This window comes from Camelus ferus, chromosome 27 (genome assembly GCF_009834535.1).
Source record: "Camelus ferus isolate YT-003-E chromosome 27, BCGSAC_Cfer_1.0, whole genome shotgun sequence".
NCBI classification, from domain to species: Eukaryota; Metazoa; Chordata; class Mammalia; order Artiodactyla; family Camelidae; genus Camelus; species Camelus ferus.
Genome location: NC_045722.1, coordinates 5,512,233 through 5,531,647, shown reverse-complemented (window position 1 = coordinate 5,531,647; position 19,415 = coordinate 5,512,233). Strand labels below are relative to the sequence as shown.

The window sequence follows — 19,415 nt, the reverse complement described above, 5'->3', positions numbered from 1 at the left end:
TCCACATGTACTTTTCTTTCCATGTTCTAATTATCTTCTGTTTTCTTCAAAGAGTTTATTGGTATTTTACCTAAATAACACCTATTTCTTGGAAATAATTCCACATTTGTTTCCTAGCGCTACCTTGATGAAGCAGACAGAGATAAGGAGCGTTACATGAAGGAACTGGAGCAGTATCAGAAGACTGAGGCCTACAAGGTCTTCAGTAGGAAAACCCAGGACCGCCAGAAAGGCAAATCTCACAGGCAAGGTATCAGAACCAGAACCAAATGTATTTGTAGTTTGTTTTGCCTGACAGAGTGTCCCAAAGCCTCCTATTAGAGTAATAAATATAAAAGATATGTTTATATCATTTCTCCATTATGCAACATTCCCTTAAAAGCATCGTCTTGGAATTTTATTAAAATCATGTTGCTCTCCTTTAGACATTTCAGTTGGGTTTCCATATCTAATATCAACAATTTGGCTTGTGCTCCAAGACCCCTTTTAGTTGCCTGTGCTTTTTTAAAAATTAAAAATTTCTAGTTTAAGCATTTCTCTTCCTTTAAACAAATCTGTCTGCTACATAACTGCCTTGCTTTCACACCTCTAAGCCTTCATGTGATCATCTCTCCTGGCCTTCAGTGAGCATCCTTTTCATTCACTCATGAATGCATGTATATAAAAAGTACGTACTGAACACCTCCTATTACATGTCAGGATCTCACCTTGACATTAAGAATGCAAAGGTGAACACGATAAACAAGATCCCCATCTTCATGGATCTTTTGTTTTCTGTTAAAATTGTTCGTCACACTCTTACAAGCGTTGCTGAAAGTTCCTTCTTCAGGAAACACTGCCAAAGAAGCCCCACTCGTAATGGCCTGTCATTCCTTAGCTATTGCGTCTTCTCCACATTTGGGCATCTTGCCTGCTAAACTGTAACATTGTACAATCAGCCCCTGTCATGTGTTTCCTGTCCACTCTCCCACCCTATTCTCCTCAAAGGTAAGAATGCGTCTGCTGTTTCTCTGTGTCTAATTGTGTAACCTGTAAGATGGGGTTCCCTTTAACTTTTGTTGACTGACTGATTGATAAAGCCATTAGAGAAAATATGATATGTTTTGAGAACCCACATATACCCACAGTTTCTGTAGTTTGGCACAGTTATTTGTTTGGGTTTTGTTATTGTTTTGTTTTTCAACTTAATGTTCTTATTCTTTCATATTTTTAGATGCAGCTCGACAGGCTACTCATGATCATGAGGTAATTAGCTTTCTATCTATACATATATTTACATTTATAATAATGATGTTGTTTGAAATGTTATTGGACCTCTTTTTTAGTGAATGGCAGAGTGTTTCCTATCCTATAATTCAGATTGGGTGAGTTGCCTTTAGTTCAAGGATTCTTAACATATGGTAGACACTTACATCTTGAGTCTGTCCTTGAACTAAAGCCCCTAACTCCAGTCCTTTCTTGTGGTCCAAGAATTTTATTGGCTTTAAATGCTGAAGATGGCTGGAATTTGGAGTGAGGTATAGAAATGATACACTCTTTTGCATGTATTGGCTTTTTAACTAAATCAAGGAAATTATTTCTTCAAGATAATATTATTTATCTTGGAGTTGTAATTCTCATACCTAATTTGTTATTAATGACCTTCAAAACAGAGAAAACTTTTAGATTGACAAGTCAAAAATTAGATGTATTACTAGCCATGAATTATAAAATAAGAAGTATAGTAAATATTAGCATTTTATTCTTCATATAAATCCTATGTAAATGTGTGTGTGTGTATATATATATATATATATATGTGACACATATATATATGTGACATTTCTGCACTCCAATTAGGGTGAAATATTAAAATTTTTTTGCTTCAGTAGTGTTGGAAGATTTCCATATTGCCAGATACTTGTATAATTACTTATTTCTTCTTTCCTTCGTGTGCCCACCCAATACCAAGAAATTTCCATGCTTCTTTTTTTCTCTATTAAATATCCTTTATTGCTTCTCTGTCCTTAATGGTTACAAAAAAGAATTTGAACATTAATCTAAAATATTAGATCTCACATTTTCTAGTCAGTGACTGGCTCCTTTTATCTATGGATTTTGCTGGCCAAACCACATGTGGCATTTTTGTCTTTAATAGGGTTGATACTTGCAGTCAACTAAAAAAGATTTAGTAGACTTAGTCAGTCATAGAAACTAATGATTTGAGAAATGAAGCTTTTTATTAAAATATATTAATTAGTATGATATGAGTTTCTATGATTATGAAAAGGAGTAAGTCTCTATGTGATTTCCCTATTTCGGGATTAGACACATTAAACCAAACAAAGAAAAGGAGGGAGTAGGTGAAGAGCCAGCAGTAGCTTCTCAAATGAATGTAGAGTGGGCTCTATAAGTCTGTCTATCGTATGCCCACATCAGGATAAAGCTCTCTTAGTAAGGCTATTGGCCCAATTAATGTCCTTCACGTTATCAGTTCTTATTTTTCATTGAATATCTTTACTAAACTAGATAATTTCAAGACAATTTTAGTAAAAAACTGGATTGACAATTTTTAAACATAGTTACACATGACCTGGTATAAGAGTTCAGAAAAGTAAGCAAGTGCTTTGAGTTGGGGAGAGAGGGGAAGCACAGAAGCCCCCATAGAAGGGAGGAACTGAATCAGACCTTAGAGATACCCCAGGTTTCATGGGGGCACTTCAGGATGGGTAAAATGGCTTGAGCAGAGTTATGAGGAAGTTAATAAAAGAGCAAGGATCTTGCAGAATGCCTAAAACATCACAGTTTCCAAATACATGCTTATCTCCCTCTGCTTATCCTATCAGGAGGGAAGTGACACATCCAGTAGAGTAGCCTGTCTCCGAGCTCACTGCAAAAATAGCAAGACCTCAGACCTCTCAACTGACCCCCTCATTTTGCCAATGAGGGAAATGACTTGCCTAAGACAGGAAAGAACCTCCCAGAATCACATACTGAATTAGAGGCCAAATCGTGACTGAAACGCAGGCCTCTGTAGCCCAGCCTTAGCATTCTTGGCAGCATGTGCCACCCTGTATGGAATTAACTTGACAGTGTTGAAAGTTAAAATGGTTGCCTGTGATGTCAGCAAAATTTGTTGCCACTTAAGACAGAAACGATCTGATTTATGTGTATACAGTAAAGAAATCTATTGTATTCCTAAATGGAACATAGATTCCTAAAACATTGTTACCAACGCAGATACTGGAGAGCATAATAGAGCTAAAGAAATGCCGACCTGAAAGCCATTTAAGCCATTCTGCATAGCAGCGGGGCACTTCAGCCCGGTGCACAATATGAAGAGCATTCCCTAAAGCAAAGGGCACTTGAGAGAAGGAGATCACTCTGTGAAATTCTGGCCCTGAGCCTAGATCACAGCAAAATAGTTTCAGTTCAAAAGACTTCTGTTCTCTTACCCTCCACTCAATATATAGAATGAAAAACCAAAGCGAGGAGTATTTCTGCTCCTCTCAAATCAAACGCCAGCCCGCAAAGACTCAGGAGTCAGCTAGTGTTACTCTCAAGAAAGTGTCTACATCTCCTGTGAGGACTAAGATAGAAACAATAATTTTGTTTCTCCTTTAATTTATGAGAAATGACAAAATAACACTCAGCCTGAACAAATTAGACCCTTTCAATGAAGAGGTAATGAAATCCTTATGATTTTAATCCCTTGAGAAATCCTTGGAGCAGCTTAAGTATATCTGAGCCCCCAAGAGGATCCTCCCCATGCCGAGTAAAGTAGTCAGTAATGGACGAGTGCTGATGGGTTTTATTACGACTCTTCCGTTAAGTAGAATTTCCCTGTTGCCTTTCAGAGACTGAACAGTTTCATTTAATTGCTTTGGTGTTTCTAAGAAAGTGTACCAAGGGGCAGTGTGTTAATGCACCTGCATGCTGCTGTCCTCTGCCCGTACGCAGTGGGCTTGGTTTGAACTGCTCTGGCAAGGAAGAGAGCAGAATTACCTGTCTGAGGAGAATCGAGGCCTTGGGGAGGGCTCTTGGTACCATGGAAATGGGAGCCAAGCATCCCCACCCCTCTGACTGGGAGATATTTAGGCCTATGGCCAGGTTAGCTGATCTCATAAAAGCCTATGCAGTTAAATAGGGGACTGAACAAGGTAGGATGACAAAATCCTAAGACTTTATCCTAAGTCACTGTGGACTAATGCTTACAACTGTTATGCCTCATACATGTTGGAATTGTGTGTCGTAAGTTTTCTGTTTTCCTTCAGCAACCCAGTCACACCCACAAAGCATATGGTAAGCTAGGTGAGTCGAGAGAAAGCCACTGCAAAATAAGATCCCTTCTGGAACCAGTCTGTCTTGCCCACACGTTAGTTCTCTTTGAAATCGCTAAGAACTGGCTAGACGTAGAGCTTTGCGTGTTGAAGCTGGGGCTTTCAGTGATGATGACATTGTTTGTTTTCAAATTGTTCTACAAAACTTCTTTCTTTTTTTAAGAGGTAGAAGACAGGGTAAAAATTAAGTGCTCTGAAAGTTTCCTCAGGTAAATACATAGTTTTTCAGACTTCCATCTTAGAAGTCTCTCTTGATCAGCTGCCATGGGCGGGCAGTTACACAGCCTAGCCCCCTAGCAAGGCAGACATCAGTATGAAAACAGGAGCGTAGCTGTTAGGATTCTCTCATAGGCTGTTAACTCTCACAGCCTTTCTCCTGGGCACCAAGTCACTTTTGTGTTCAAAGACTAGTAGAGACTAGTAGTGCCAGAAGTAGGAAAGATACCTTCTGTCTCTGACATTAAACGTGTTTTAATGGGAACAATTTCTAGATTTTTTTAAACTGTTATAAAGGTTTTGAAATCATCAGATGTCACTAGGAATTTCTTTAGTACCCATTTCCCACTGTTCTCTTAACCATCTTATATATTAAACACTGTGTCAAGACATTTATCATTTATATTCTTAATGCTTTCAACTTCAAATTCATTGTAGAAATTGCAGCTAAAGCATTTTGAAATATTGCCTTTATTCGTAAGGATCATTGTGGGATACATTTATAGTGGTTTTGTGAGACTTTTTTTAAAAAATGGCTTATTGGTGAATTAATTTTAGGTTTTGTTATTCTTTTCTATCTCATAATCCTTGGCTTTTCATATTTTGAGCCTAGTTATTTCTGACTTCATTTTGTTTGTTTTTCCTGTGTCCAAAGAAAGTCTAAAAGATCCCCAATTATAGGCTGCCCCTTGTAAATACGTAGAAGTAAAAGTAGAAGTACCAATTGAATACCATTATTATTGCTCATGGCTGGCAGATCTCTGCTCAAAATTCTCATTGTCTACTCAGCAAATTTAGATTGCATCATGCTATCTCAGGGAGCATTCTATGTGCATAACCAAAAGAAGCAACAGAAAAAACACCGGGAAGTTCTCTTTCTCTGTTCCTACCTCAGCCACTTTCTTAACTGTATACTGTTGACTATTCAAAGCACAGAGGTAAGAAATGGGTTCCAAAATCTCCATTAGGGAAATTTCTGTAGGTTTGTTCTAAGGTTTGTCATTGCACAGCAGTTGTCACCTGAGAGATCTGAATACTTAACCTGCTTGAGCTCCGTGAAAGTCTGGTTCAGGTGAAAAGGTGAATGAATACACTTTCCTCACGGCCTCAGCTGGACTGATTCCTGCTCATATTACTGTTTCTTTAAGGAAAACCAGACCATTGTGCCTTCAGACACTACTATTTTAATTTAGCTTCTGTTTAAGAATTAACTGTTCTTTTACTCTTGATTCACAGAAAGAAGCAGAGGTAAAGGAGCGGTCTGTTTTTGACATCCCTATCTTCACGGAGGAATTCCTGAACCACAGCAAAGGTGATTACCAAAGTATCATCTTGTGTTCCTCAGGTCTGTGACAGGGGTTTCGTCGCCAGGAGGAATTCATTGCTCAAAAGCAACAGTAGTGATATTTCAGGCCCTAAGACTGGTCTGGAAGGAGAAAACTGCTTCTGTTTCACTCTCTGTTAAAGGTAGCTACTCAAAGACCAGCCAAGGAAAGGGAAGCCGGTGATGTCAAAGCTGCTTTAGTCTCTGGATCAAAGGAAATAAACATACATCACTAATTCAGTTGCTTTTAGGCTGTTATCTCAGAACCCTCTGTACAAATGAAGGCTTACATGGATATCCAAAATATAAAATAAATGAGAGCAGAGCTGACCCCAGTGCTGGAAAGATGCGGACCCACAGCTGTGCTTGTGCAGTCTCCCCCATCCCCACGAAGCCCCTCTGGCTTCTCACTGCACACTTTATAAAGCAAACAAACAAACAAAAATACTGGGAATTGCAGCTGTTCCTTGCGATCTGAAGTATAGAATATGACCAGCTTTAAGAATTAAAATAACTCTGGGGAGCCAGGTGTTTTATTGCTGAAATTGCTAACTAGAAGGCCCTCGTGAGAATAGGGAGATGAGGAGGGAGAGCTAATTAGAGACAGCTGAGCAGAACTTACTGTACGAGTCTTCGGGGCTCCTCGGAGATGTGTGGCGGTCCATGTGTCTTGTTGGGGGGGTGTCCTCAGCTCGGGAGGCGGAGCTCCGCCAGCTTCGAAAATCCAACATGGAGTTTGAGGAGAGGAACGCAGCACTGCAAAAGCACGTGGAAAGCATGCGCACAGCCGTGGAGAAGCTGGAGGTGGACGTGATCCAGGAGCGGAGCCGCAACACGGTCTTACAGCAGCACCTGGAGACCCTGCGCCAGGTGCTGACCAGCAGCTTCGCCAGCATGCCCTTGCCCGGTAATGCGTCCGCCCTGAGCGCGAGAGCGGCGGGGGCGGGAGGTGCTGTCCCGGCCGCTGCTGGCGCAGTGAGGCTGAGGTCTCCCCCTGGAGGAAAGTCAGTTAAAGCAGGGGGTTTTCCTCGGTTTTGTCTGTGTCGTGTGATAGAATCTCAGTATTGGTCAAAATCATCCAAAGTTTCAGGCTCTTTGCTCAGTTAAAATTTTCTCCAGTTATAATCTACTTTCTATTAAGCTTAATTTGATACTCAGAACAATGGAAACTGAGTAATAAATCCTGAGTGGGGCACTTTTTTTTTTAAATTTAGATATAATTGACATGTAACATTGTGTTACTTTCAAGTGTACAATGTGTAATGATTCAATATTTCTATGCACTATGAGATGATCACAAGTCTAGTTACCATGCTTCACCATATAAAGTAACAAAACATTTTCTTCTTGTGATGAGAAATTTTAAGATATACTCTCTTGGCAACTTTCAAATATGTAATACAATATTATTGACTGCAGTTACCATGCTGTACGTTACATCCCCATGACTTAATTTGTAACAGGAAGTTTTTGTTTCTTGACCCCCTCCCCCCATCCTGCCCACCCTCCCAAAGCACTTTTCTGATATATGTTTGCTTGCTTTGTAATTTTGTCTTAATGGGAAGGAAAAGGAAAACATACTAGTCATTCTTGTATAGTCTTGCATGTTAAGGAGAGTCAGCGGAGGGCTGGGAGAGTCTGTCCCCTTTGGTTGTATGCAGTCACTCATACATGCTGCACAGTGGTTATATGGCCCGTCTGTTTATTTAGAGTATGTGGGTTAATTTCATTTCTTGGAGGTCTAAAACTCTCCTCTGAAATTAAAATCTCTGTGGAGCAGACCACTTTAGAGTCGTCTCCGTTGCGGTGGAATCACTGATCTGTGTTATGGTGGTTAAACTGAATGGGGAGGATTTTCCTACTTTCTCTTCTTATCCCACTTCAGGAAGTGGAGAGACGCCTACAGTGGACACAATCGACTCGTATATGAACAGACTGCACAGTATTATTTTAGCGAATCCCCAAGACAATGAAAACTTCATAGCGACAGTTCGAGAAGTTGTGAGCAGGCTTGATCGTTAGGGGATGGTGAGTGCTCACTGACGTGTGTAGTATGTACATATTACATGCCAGTACATCATCAGAAGTCAGATGGCATTAGACTTCGTCTGTGCTGCTGAAACCGTGGGATTACACTGAATATGTGAGCTGGAGACTTGATTAAGATTCCTGTTGCAATGGTTGCTAAATATAGAGAATAATGTTGGGAAACTGAATCAAGACAATTTCCCTCCTGCAAGCCTCCTCGGCGTGGCTTGATGGGAAGAGCATGATGTTTGTGGCTGGACCTCAGTTCTCGCTTTGTCACTTGTTAGCTGTTTCCTCAGGTGTTCGTTTCCCAAAGATTTTGAAGAGTAAGTGAGAAACTTAGTCGAAATAACCCCCCAAACAACACACAGAACAAAATAAGTATCACTTAATTGTTAAGCTTCCTCTTACCTGGAAAATATTAATGATGATTCAGGGCAGTGGTCAGTGAGACACGGTATGTGTACAAGCCTACACAGTAAGAAGCTTTTCACTCACCCTCAGTGTCGGAGTAGCTGTTGTATGTCAGACGTTAATGTGGGCTAACCTTAGAGTGAAACTGTTAATACCTTTCAATACGTGAAAAAGAAAGGAAAGAGGAAATAAGCTTTTAAAAAATATGTTCAACAAATGACTAGTAGTATGTGTTGCATCCTTTTAGAAGAGAAAAAAGTACATTTCCAAAAGGGATCTGCCCATATAAACTTTTTTGGTACTAATGGTCAGTCATCAGGTATCATTTCTTAAATGGGCTGGTATTTGGTCACTCATATTCCTAGAGATGGGGTGCCCTTGAGTATACCATTCCACAAAAGTGACCGCCCGTTGGCCTGTTGATTAAATTATTCCACACCTGCCGACATATGACCTGTGGAGACCTTCATGCTGCACCACACAGTAGGTGGCCGTATGTGGACACTAAAGAGTGGGCAGCGGGAAGTGCTCCTGAGACTGGCTGCTCATGGGTTTGAATCTTTACTTACTTGTCCTGCTGATACACGAGCACACTCATGTACGTATTCACATTCTAGCATGCTTTGGGCCTTGAGCGGCATGTACAAGAATAAATAAAACCCATGATTCTTTATCTAATGAGGCAACATCTGCTGGCAGAGACAAAAGCAGTAGTCTTTATCCTTCTTGGCCATGCCCTGGAATAGTACCGTACAAGGCAATTCATTATCCCTTAGCCTCAGCCGTGCTCTGATGGGGAAAGGATTACCGTCCTTCTAGCGAGTAGCCAGGTGGAACGGACTGTGCTTCTAAGAGATGGCTGGACTCCCTGCAGAATAAAGAAGTGGCACTACTGCTGCTGTTGACGAAGGGAACAGCTTGTGAATCTAGGCCTGGGATTTTCAGGAGCTCATCGTCCTTCTCATTTTCGCACAGTGTTTTCAATTAGCACTCTTGTAGGCTTAAAAAGAGAGAGCTGGGAGAAGCAGCGTGGAGGCCTGTGAAGGAACACAGTAATTGATAACGTGGCATCTCCTCACGTATGTATAAGGCCATTATTGCAAGTTTTGAGCCAAAAATGATTTTCCATTTTGAGCATTTTGCCAGTAAGACTCTCCTAAAGCTTTACCCATCTTAAGAATATAAACTGTAGTATCTGCTTCCTGATGTGTCTTTGAAAACCTAGAATGTTTTCATTATACTTGATTTTAACCCACAAATATTTTGCCTTTGAGAAAAGCAATACCTGAAAATGTGAACCATTTTATTACTACAGATTCTTACAGTCTAGCCATGCAAACATAACTAGGAGTGGGTGGTTCTCCACACCCTCCAAAACTGTCAAGTGAAACGACTATGAAGACTCTGATTAATTCTAGCTTGGCCTCATTATACAAATATGTACAGACAGCTAGGGCTGATGTCCCCAGCATTCGCGGTGCAATTAATTACTCTGACGTGAGCTTGGCAAAGGTTTCATCCATTGTCAGGAGCCAGTGAGTGAAGGGAAGGTAATGGTCTGCTGTTTCAGAGGAGCAGGTTAGAGCTGGAGGGGCCTTTGGAAATCCCATCATTTTACATAGGAAGAAACTAAGTCCCAAAGAGGCTAAATGTCTTACCTGAAAGTACCTAAGTAGGTGAGTGCAGGATCCAGAACCAGAACACATGTATCCAAATGCAGCCAGGTTTCTAAAACCTTGATGTAAGGACGCAGAGATAGGTGTAAGGGGAAAGCACTAAAATATCTTAGAATGAGAGCATTAAGATAAATAGCAGGTGAATAGGAAAAAATTACAATCCTGCAATTACGTTATAAAATTTTGGTCAGCCCATTTTATAGTTATTTTTACAGATATTCAGTGGAATTTCCCCAGCTGTCATCTTTCTTTGTGGCTTACTAGTACCTAGAACAGAGTGGAGCTGGGAGGAAGCAGTGCAGGTAATTTCATACCGAGAGGTGGATGAACTATCAGAAGCCGCATGTTGCTTGATTTCAGTTGAACCAAATGATAAATATTTGCCTGTTTGAGAATTGAAAAAAAAAAAATCTTTATGTGATTGAATTTTTATCAGTATAAGAGAATGTATTGATCCTGTGCAGACATCCCTACACATGCAGAGATCCTTAGATTTATACTTGAAGAAAATTGGTTTTGATTGACCAAATCAAATTTGGACTAAAGTATAAAGTACTAATTTTTCATCATCAGATTTGTCCCAGATGGTTGCTTTTCTGTGTGCAGCTGACGACTCTCCGGCCTCCCCATTGTGGCTGAACTGGAGCAGGGCCACGTTTCTCACTGGAATGTCTGAGACACCTCAGTGAGGTTGGCGGCTTGTGGCTTTACGAGCACTTTGGCTTACACACACCCTGCTACTCACCTTAACCTTCTGAAAATAGAGCAGAGCACTTCTTTAACTCACAGCCCTAACCCTTTCTAATCAGTGCTCACCTTTTTGATTTTTTTTTTCCCCCTCCCAATTCTACAGGGCTTAGAGCTCCAAGATGTTCTGTAAGTGGTTTTACTTGTTTGGAATGAGAAGCCATCCATGGAAATTTGAATTGAGTGGAGGCCGAGAGGGAGTACAGATTACTCAGCTTGTGGAAGAACTGTCAGCTTTGAGTTAAATGCCTTCACCCCAGGAAGCCATATGAGGGACCAGCAGAAGGAACATGTACGTGAAACTTCCTATGGAATCGTCCTTGTGAGGCTTTGAAACTGTCCAGCCGCTCCCCCGAGTCTCCAGTTTCCTTTCGTCTCCATTTCTGCTCAAGTGGGTCCGCGCATGGTCTGCTGACCAGCCGCCCCCGGGACTGATATCTTTGCAGGAGAAAGGAAGCCTTCTCATTGTTCGGCTTCAGATCGGACTCTTTTATCAGTGGCTCAGTGGCTTTGTCAGTGGTTTTCCTACCTAGCTGTCACTTTTTCTTATGCCTTTGGGGGTTATTTTTTTTATTGCCTTCACCCCCACCAAGTCAGACATCTCCATTTTCTGACCTCTGGGCTTTGTTGCCCAGCAGGGTTCTGAAGGAGAGTTTCTCTCATTGGACAGGCCCAATCTTCTCCCATCATTGTCCTGCTGTGACTCCAAAGAAAGGAGCTTCTTGTTGGCAGTGTCCTGTGGAGCGAGACTGTGTTTCCTGCCCCGCACAGCGCTCAGTGGGGGAGGCTTTGTGATGGCTGCCCTGAAGGAAGAGGCTCTTTCCTTCCTCCTCGCCACTGCCTGCTGTTTCGGAAGCATCGCTCCTGCCCGCACCCTGCGTCCCAGCCCCAGCAAGGCTCTTCTGTTCCCATCTGTTGGCAATGACTTGTGGAGCATTTTGCCCAGAAGGTCATTGGCAAACAGGAGAGAACGAGAAAAGTCGTTTCTCATTTGGTATTGGAAAAAAACCCGAAGTCTGTCGTAAGTGAAAACAGAGGGAATCCCTGTCTGCTTGAGGTGTGCGGGTTCGTGGGCGTGGGTGGCAGACATGTCGTTCAGAATAGTCGCCAGCGGACAGAACAGGGCAGGAAGAATTCTTGTGTCCGTTGTCTTCCTCCTGTGATCATAGCTGCAGAATCTGTGTCTAAGGGACAGGCTTCCTTTCCTTCTTCCCCCTTAGTAAGTGTTTTGTTCGTTTGTTTGTTTAACACCAAAGGGGAAGAGCGGTTTCTGATTCTCACCTCAGGGTTTGGTTGTGTGGTGTTGTGTTTTGATTCTCTAGAGCACAAGGTTGACGGTTGCAGCTGAGATCTTTGGAACCAAAGCAGGGCGTGCTGAGCCCATTGTCTCGGCACCACTCCACCGAGGGCGGGTGGCAGTGTGGCCCCCTCGCAATATGCTCACAGGCCAGGGTGCAAGCCGGAAACCCCCTCGTGTTGCTGCACCATCCTGTCTTCCCAGCATCTCATTCCCCAGTTTCTTTCTTAGCCCAAAGGAAATAAAACAACAACAACTACAAAAAAAAAAAAAACAACCATTTTAAAATGTCTCACATGAGCACACTTCAAATTTCCATGTACTGAAACCCACGTACCACCGCTTGGCAATCTTTTGGAATAAGAGCCCCTCATTTTCTGTTGTGGTAAATCTGGCCGCCTCACCTGCTTCTCTGTATTTTCCTGTTTTCCTGTTCTCACCTGCTGTTCTGCCACTTCTCTCCCAGTCCCGCCTGCTAAGTCCCGAGCTGGCACACACTGTCTATGGCAGAAGGACATCCGAGCCTGCTCTGGAAGTTTGTGTCTGCCTTCTGCCAAATACTTTCTCTCCTTTCTTTCTTCCTCCTAGTGTTTCTCTCTGTTTCTCATTTGTGTTAGTGTTGTGCAGCCCTGTTAGCATTATGGAGACCAGGAAAGGCTATAACTTGGTCCAAAGATCATCACCCTCCTGACTCTAGATAGGATATCTGACAATGACTTGAAACACCTGCGTGTTCAGGAATGCACAAGATCTTGAAAGAGCTTACAGTCTGGTTATCATTTTCACAGAATAACAGGCTGCTTTTGACATGCCAGCTCTCCCAGTAGCTACACACCTGACTCACTGGTGGCTGGGATTCAACTGCCACAAAACTGTCAGGCTCTGAGAAGCAGGTCTGCGTCACCTCCCCTCTCCTCTGTGCCCAGCCAAGAGGTAGCTAATGAGGTCACAGGCTAACACGATACACTTCCCAGTAAACTTGTAGATATTGAACTCACATGTTCTTCTCAAGAAATACGTTGTTGCCTATTCAGTGTTACAGATTTCTTTCTTCTTATTAAAACACAAGGAGCAGCTGAGGAAAATGAGACAAAATGTTTTATTTCTGACAAAATAAAATTTTAGGGAAAAAATTGTGCACATGTGTTTGGAACTGTTGAAATGCCAAGTTTTCTGTACAAGTGTTTTTGTAATTAAACTTCTAGATTTTCTTTGTTTTTTAAGAAGTTGATATGCTTGCTTGACATTTGCCTCATTAAAACTTTTCTATGTTGAATCCACCCGATTCAATTTTACCTGAACTGAATGAAAAAAAGTCCTACCTCTGCCTTTTCATCTTAAGGACTTTCTCAACCCCACATTAATCACCAAATCCGTTATGCTTTTAAAACAGTAACACATTCATTTTACTAATTGCTTATTCAAAATGTGTCTTAGCCTGTTTGAGAATTCAGCTCATTTAATGTATGTTATAACAATACAGTGAGTTATTCATCTTAATGTAGCAGTAGTATTCTGGAGGCAACTTGAAAGAAATCTGATGTTTTTAAAGTCAGTGACTTCAGTCCCCTTGGTAGGAGGACTGAAGACAGTCTTTAGTCTTCCTTTTGACTGCAGAGATAAATTGTCCTTTAATGTTTGCTTTTAAAAAGAACCACCACTTTAAAAATCAGAATCATTTTTAAAGAAAATTTGTCAGCTACTTCCACCATGCTTTTAAAATCCTAAGGGTAATAAGCTCACCTGGCTTCCAAAGCCCGCTGCTCTCCAAGTAGCTAGTTGTGTAGCATTAGGAAAGACTTGCTATGCTGTGTTCAGCTCCCCTTGCCTTGTCTGACATCACACACACCTCAGCTCTCTCACACTTCTTAGAAAGATAGAATAAGGTAACAGAACTGACCATGGCTTGGAGGATGTAAAGACTGTTACACGAATGCCAAGAATTATTGCGATAACTCAGGATCAGACTTGACTACATTTAAAGGACACTCAAATCAGCAAAAGCTCAAACAAGAATTGTATCTCTTTGAAAAGTATTCCAAAGGAAGGCAGTCCAAGACCAGCCTAGAGGCTCCTATCTGCACCACAGTATGGTTCCTTTCTCAAGATTACCCCATGGTCCCGAGTAGCCACTTGAGCATCAGACATCATTTGAAATTCCAGGCAGCATAAAGAAAAAGAGAGGGCAAGGACAAAATGGACAAACCCAGCTGAGTCAGCACCCTTCAAAGGGTCTTCCTGGAAGTCATACTCAACGCTTGAACTCAGTCACATGACAGCGGTTAGCTATTCGGGAGGCCAAGAAATGTCATCTTCCCTTGGGCGTTACTGCCTCTACTAATACAGGTTTTAGGCAGTAAGGAAGGAGAAAATAAATACAGAGTAGGCAACTAAGTGAATTTCGTGACTCATACGTGTGCCTCCGTGCAGACGCTAAGGCCAACCCTGCTATATTAGTGAGCAGGAGGCATTATCTATGCCTTTGCCTCTTGGCCATCTGAGAATGACCATGTACTTCCCAGGGACTTTTCTCCCCCTTAGCCAGAAAGCTGACAACCAGCCTCAGTCTGAGCATTTCCTGTTTCCACCTTAGCTCCTACCCTTCCCCCAACAGCTGGCAGCCAGTCTTGTTTGGTAAAAATCAACATAAACAGGTGGCAGTATTTCCCCCCCGTTGTTTGTCGCCATTCTCTAACTGCTCAGCATCGGCTGGATTCCAACAACACCAGGACGATCTCTCCCTTAGGGTGGGGAAATTGAAGTACTGCTTGGCGGAAAAGCTCACAGCTACTTCCTGCCCTCTAAATTTCCTGCCTTGTAACTAAGGGTTCCAAGTCAAGGACTTTTTCTTTGTTTTATTTATTCTCCTTTTGACACGGCCTGTGCTCAGAAATACATTTTACAATATCGATAGAAAGAAACACTAGTTCATATGCCAGCTCATACAAAAAATGAGGATTGAGAGAAAGATCAAGTGAAAATGTTAATGTACGTCCTCTCACCCAGAAACCATTTCAGTTTAGTTTTCATGGGAACGTGGCCTCCAGGAAGAAACCTCTGCCAGAAATGTAAGTGTAAGTTCCCTTAGCCGAGAGAAATGCAGACAGCAGAAAGAGCCAAGCTAGGGGTGGTGTTGGGAAGTTAAGACAAGGTCGTCCAGGTAGAAGGATTTCTGTAAGCCACCTGCAACGCTGGGTTGATGAGAAGATGCCTTAGATGTTTAGATAAGAATATATAAGACAGCAGGTATGGTAGTCTCTTGTCTGAGTCTCAAACACCACCTGACACTTGGGTCAGATCTTTCTAATCAGCTCCTGTGTTCTCCATTTCACTTCAGTTCACTGTTTGGGATGAGCGTAGAGGAAAAGACTCTGAAAAAGTAACATTGGGAAAGACCAGACTGATGTTGAAGGAGCCAGCCCTGTGAGGACCAGAAATAGAAAAGCCAAAGCCCTCAGGCAGGAATGAGCTCTTGGGGTTCAAGGAATAGAAAAAAAAAAAAAAGTGGTGGGGCTGGAGCAGAGTAAATGAGAGGCGGAGTGGCTTTGAAGTTGCAAGGCAGACAATGATGAGATCGTATAACACCCCTTGTAAACGTGGTGAGGGGTTTACATCGTATTGCAAGTGTAGTGCGCAGAGAGTTCCATGAAAGTAAATGACAAGATCTGATTTATATTTTTAAAGGATCACCCTGGCTGCTGTGTAGGGAATCGTGGGGAGGAAAGAAAGAAACCAGAAAGGCCAATTAGAAGGTTGGCACAGGGATCCAAGTGACAGTGGCTTGACCTAGAGTGGCGGTAGTGGGAGCAAAAAAGAGAAGATGAATTCAGAATGTATTTTGAAAGTATAATGGACAGAAGTTGCTGAGGGACTGGATGGAGAATGAAGCAAAAATGACTTCTAGATTTTTGCTTGAGCAACTGAGTTCTGGACGGAGGTGTCATTGCCTGAGACAGCATGGACTTAAGGATTCTGAAACATGGTAGAGCAAGAATTCTGTTTCGGACTTGCTAAATTTGAGATGCAACCAGCAGATCAACCCCTGGGCAAGACACTTACATCTCTCTGCTATCTTTTAAAAGGTTCCTTTCAGCTCTTAAAAGTCTGTGGTTCCGTGAGATTCCAGCTTCAGGTCAGGGCTGCTAACATTCCTTCTGTCCTCAGCGCCTGTGCACACACGCATAGATCCGGTTACTCAAGCTGTTCGCTGAACTATGAAATTAAAGAATGGTCTCCTTTTTAATTTTTCAAGCTCCTTAGGAAAGGAAATTTTTAAACCTTCCATCTGCATTTGTTTAAGATTGGCATAAAGCAGCTGAATGTTCTAGGATATAAAAATCATTCCATAACCTGATGGTTAGGAAAATCCTGGGCAAGTAATAGAAAGCGTCTGCTTAAAGGAGACTGGCCGAAAATATATTTGGCATCATTCAAAGAAGGGTAATGTGAGAAGACATCAGTGATACAGCCAAAAGGTTTATGGAATCAGCAAATGGGTTCCCGCTAGGGGTGCTTCTGCTGTCTTCAAGGGTAGAAATTAACTAAAGGCAGCTGGGTCCAAGCAGCCGATGTAAGATGATAAACTATTTTCCTTCGGACTGGTGGAGTTTTTAAGTGGACTTACACGTCTCAAAGGCAGTTCTTGTTTTTAAGGACAAACAAATGTGGTCATTATGGATTTTACTCATCCCTCGGAAGAATGAATATTTTATACATATTTATTCATTCATTTTCCAAGTATTTGCTCTGTGTTCTGCGTGTAAAGCTGAGGATGTCCCTCTCCTCAAGAAGTTCACAGTATAACAAAGAAGAAACATAGGATCTGATAAATTATCAAACAGCTCCAAGTAAAGTGTTCTGGAAAATACAAAGGAAAGATTCCACGATTGTACTTGGGGAAGGTCAAAAGGCTTTACCAGGGTAACATTTTGAGGTAAGCCTTAACAAAACAAAACAAAACAAAACAAAAAAAGAGTAGTTCTTTAAGAGAAACTAAAAATAGACCTGGAGACATGAGTGCATTTTTGGTGTACTCAAGTAATTTAGTGTGATTGGAACACAGGTTGTATCCAGTGTATTGATAAAAAATGAAGATAATAAGGTTTTTTTTTGAAAATGGATTAAAAATGGGCCTTGAATGCCATGCAAAGGGATTTAGCTTTTATCCTGCAGCCAAGGGAAGGCATCAGGCTGGTTTTGCAAGGCAGTGATGAGAGATGAAGAAAAACTAGACCAGAGGTCCTTCACCTTTTCTTTGCCATGAACCCTTTTGGCAATCTGATGAAGCCTGTGAACCCTTCTCAGAATGTTTTGAAGTGCAGAAAATAAAATGCATAGCATTACCAAGGCAACTATATTGAAAAACAGCTATCAAAATATTAATATTAAAATGAGTTTTATGGGAACTTACTAAAGGATCAAATTACATAATCTAGCAGCAGCTCTAATAAGAACCATAATTTTAAAGTAGCAGTGATCATAAAAGATATTTCAACATCTGCAACAGCAGTAATGTGTTGTAAAAACATCTGTGATTCTCTTGCTGCCAAAGTCACAGGTCCTGCCAATGCTGTGGGGCTTGTTGCCAACATTTATAATCAAAGGAAGTGCAAATTTTCAGTTAGAGGTTTATGAAAATCAAGATGTAATTTCTTCCCCATCCATGTTTGCAGCTCTTGGTCCTTGCCAGATTCCTGAAGTCAAGGCAGTGTGGAGATAGACTGGCTAGGAGACTGTCAAAATACTCAGGTCGAGAGGTCAGAAGAGCCTGTAGTGTGGGCGGTAAAGGAGCAGATTAGAGAAACATTTGGGAATTTGGCGTGGTTTCCCCCAATGCTCCATGAGAAACCCTTCTCAAGGAGGACTGTTGGGGTACCATGTGGTCCGACCAGGCAGGTAGGTTCACCAAGAAGGCAGCGTAAACCCTTTAAGCAGCTGTCCACATTGCAGTATAGTTTCATTCATTTGCTCAACTGAGATTTATTCCCCTCTGGGGTAGACTCGAGGAACCCAGCAAAGCGGGCCTGGTCCTTGCTGTCCTGGGTCTTACTGTCCAGTGGAAGCCACATGATGAAACAGGGCAAAACCGAGAGACTATTACCATTTGCGTTCAAATGCAGGAACAGGGGAGGGAGGCGAGACCATTTTAGATCGTGGGGTCACGGAAGGCCTCCTCTCCAAGGAAGTGACATTTGAGACTTAAAAAGTGGTAGGACTTAGGTAAAGAGTCAGGAAAAGAACACAAAGGGCAGCTTTCAGGGACGCTTTAAAGGAACCGAATGGAAATGCAGGGAATGGGGCAGAGACTGCAAGGGGAGGAGCGGCAAGAGGCAGAGAGGAGCCAGACCATATGAGGTCTCATCAACCATCCAGAGGATTCTGGATATGAAGTGCAGGAGGAAAGCATTGAAGGTTTCAGAGAGGGGGTGATATACTCCAATTTGTGGTTTTCAGAAATTCTCCTGGCCGCTCTGTGCAGAGTAGGTTGTGGGGAGCCAGCATTGAAGTAGGCAGGTCAGGTGTGGCAGTGGCTGTGGTCCCCGTGAGAGGTGCTGGGAGCTCGGACTGAGGCTGCTGCAGACAAGATGAAGGGAAGAAGGGGACGGAATAAAGCTCTTTGAACAGGATGAGTGATGCGCTAGAGGTGGGAAAGAGGGAGGGAGAGAAAGCAGATGCAACTGAATCTCAGACTTCAAACAGATCCATGGGGCACTGTTTCCTGAGATCGGTGGGCTGGAGCAGGAGCAGACTGGGGCAGGCAGGATTGGCTGGAAGTCAGAGATCCTTGTGGGCATGTTCATCTGAGATGTAGGAGGGTGGGTGTAAGTAAGCATCTATGTTGACAATTCTAAAGCTCAAAAGAGAAGTCTGGACTTGGGGTGACATTTACTAAAGACCCCCAAGAAGGCTTTTTGTTTTAACCCTTTTGTCTCAGACCCTAACCATGCTCTGCAGGCAAAAAGTTAGACCCCGGCCAATCTCTACCACCCTGACTAAAGATTTCACTGCTGGATCCTTGGCCCTACCACCAACTTGGACTATTCTTTTCTCCTGCCCTTGGCACCAGAAACAGCATCTGGACGCAGGTGAAACTTTTCTGTTGACTTAAATCGGATGGTTCAGAGCATTTAACTTACATAGGTTTCTTGCATGGAATTTCTGCAGAAGGAGCTTTGCATCTATAAAGAAGATTCTAAACATGCTAGTGCCTTACCGTGAAGTAATATCTATTTACCGTGGCTGATTTTACAGCAAATACGATTGGGATATTTACTCGTTTCTTAGAACTGGATGAAAATAACAGGGATTGCAACAAGTGAACATGCTAACAACACAGGGAAAAGGGCTATGGATAACAGAAAATTATAAACTGTGATCATGCAAAGAAGGGGTTT

The 19,415-nt window shown here is 42.2% G+C and overlaps 1 protein-coding gene across 2 annotated transcripts in view; it reads left to right on the top strand.

Annotated features, from left to right (window-relative positions):
• HMG20A (high mobility group 20A) overlaps positions 1–13,301 on the top strand; it is a 47,854-nt gene extending 34,553 nt beyond the window's left edge. For both annotated transcript variants that reach the window (XM_006177883.3, XM_032468994.1), the window contains 6 exons: positions 118–250; positions 1,214–1,245; positions 5,772–5,847; positions 6,551–6,766; positions 7,745–7,887; positions 10,831–13,301. In XM_006177883.3, the coding sequence (XP_006177945.2) occupies positions 118–250; positions 1,214–1,245; positions 5,772–5,847; positions 6,551–6,766; positions 7,745–7,881 (594 nt within the window). In that variant the 3' untranslated portion in view covers positions 7,882–7,887; positions 10,831–13,301. The remainder of the gene's footprint in view (positions 1–117; positions 251–1,213; positions 1,246–5,771; positions 5,848–6,550; positions 6,767–7,744; positions 7,888–10,830) is intronic.
• The last annotated feature ends 6,114 nt before the right edge of the window (positions 13,302–19,415 follow it).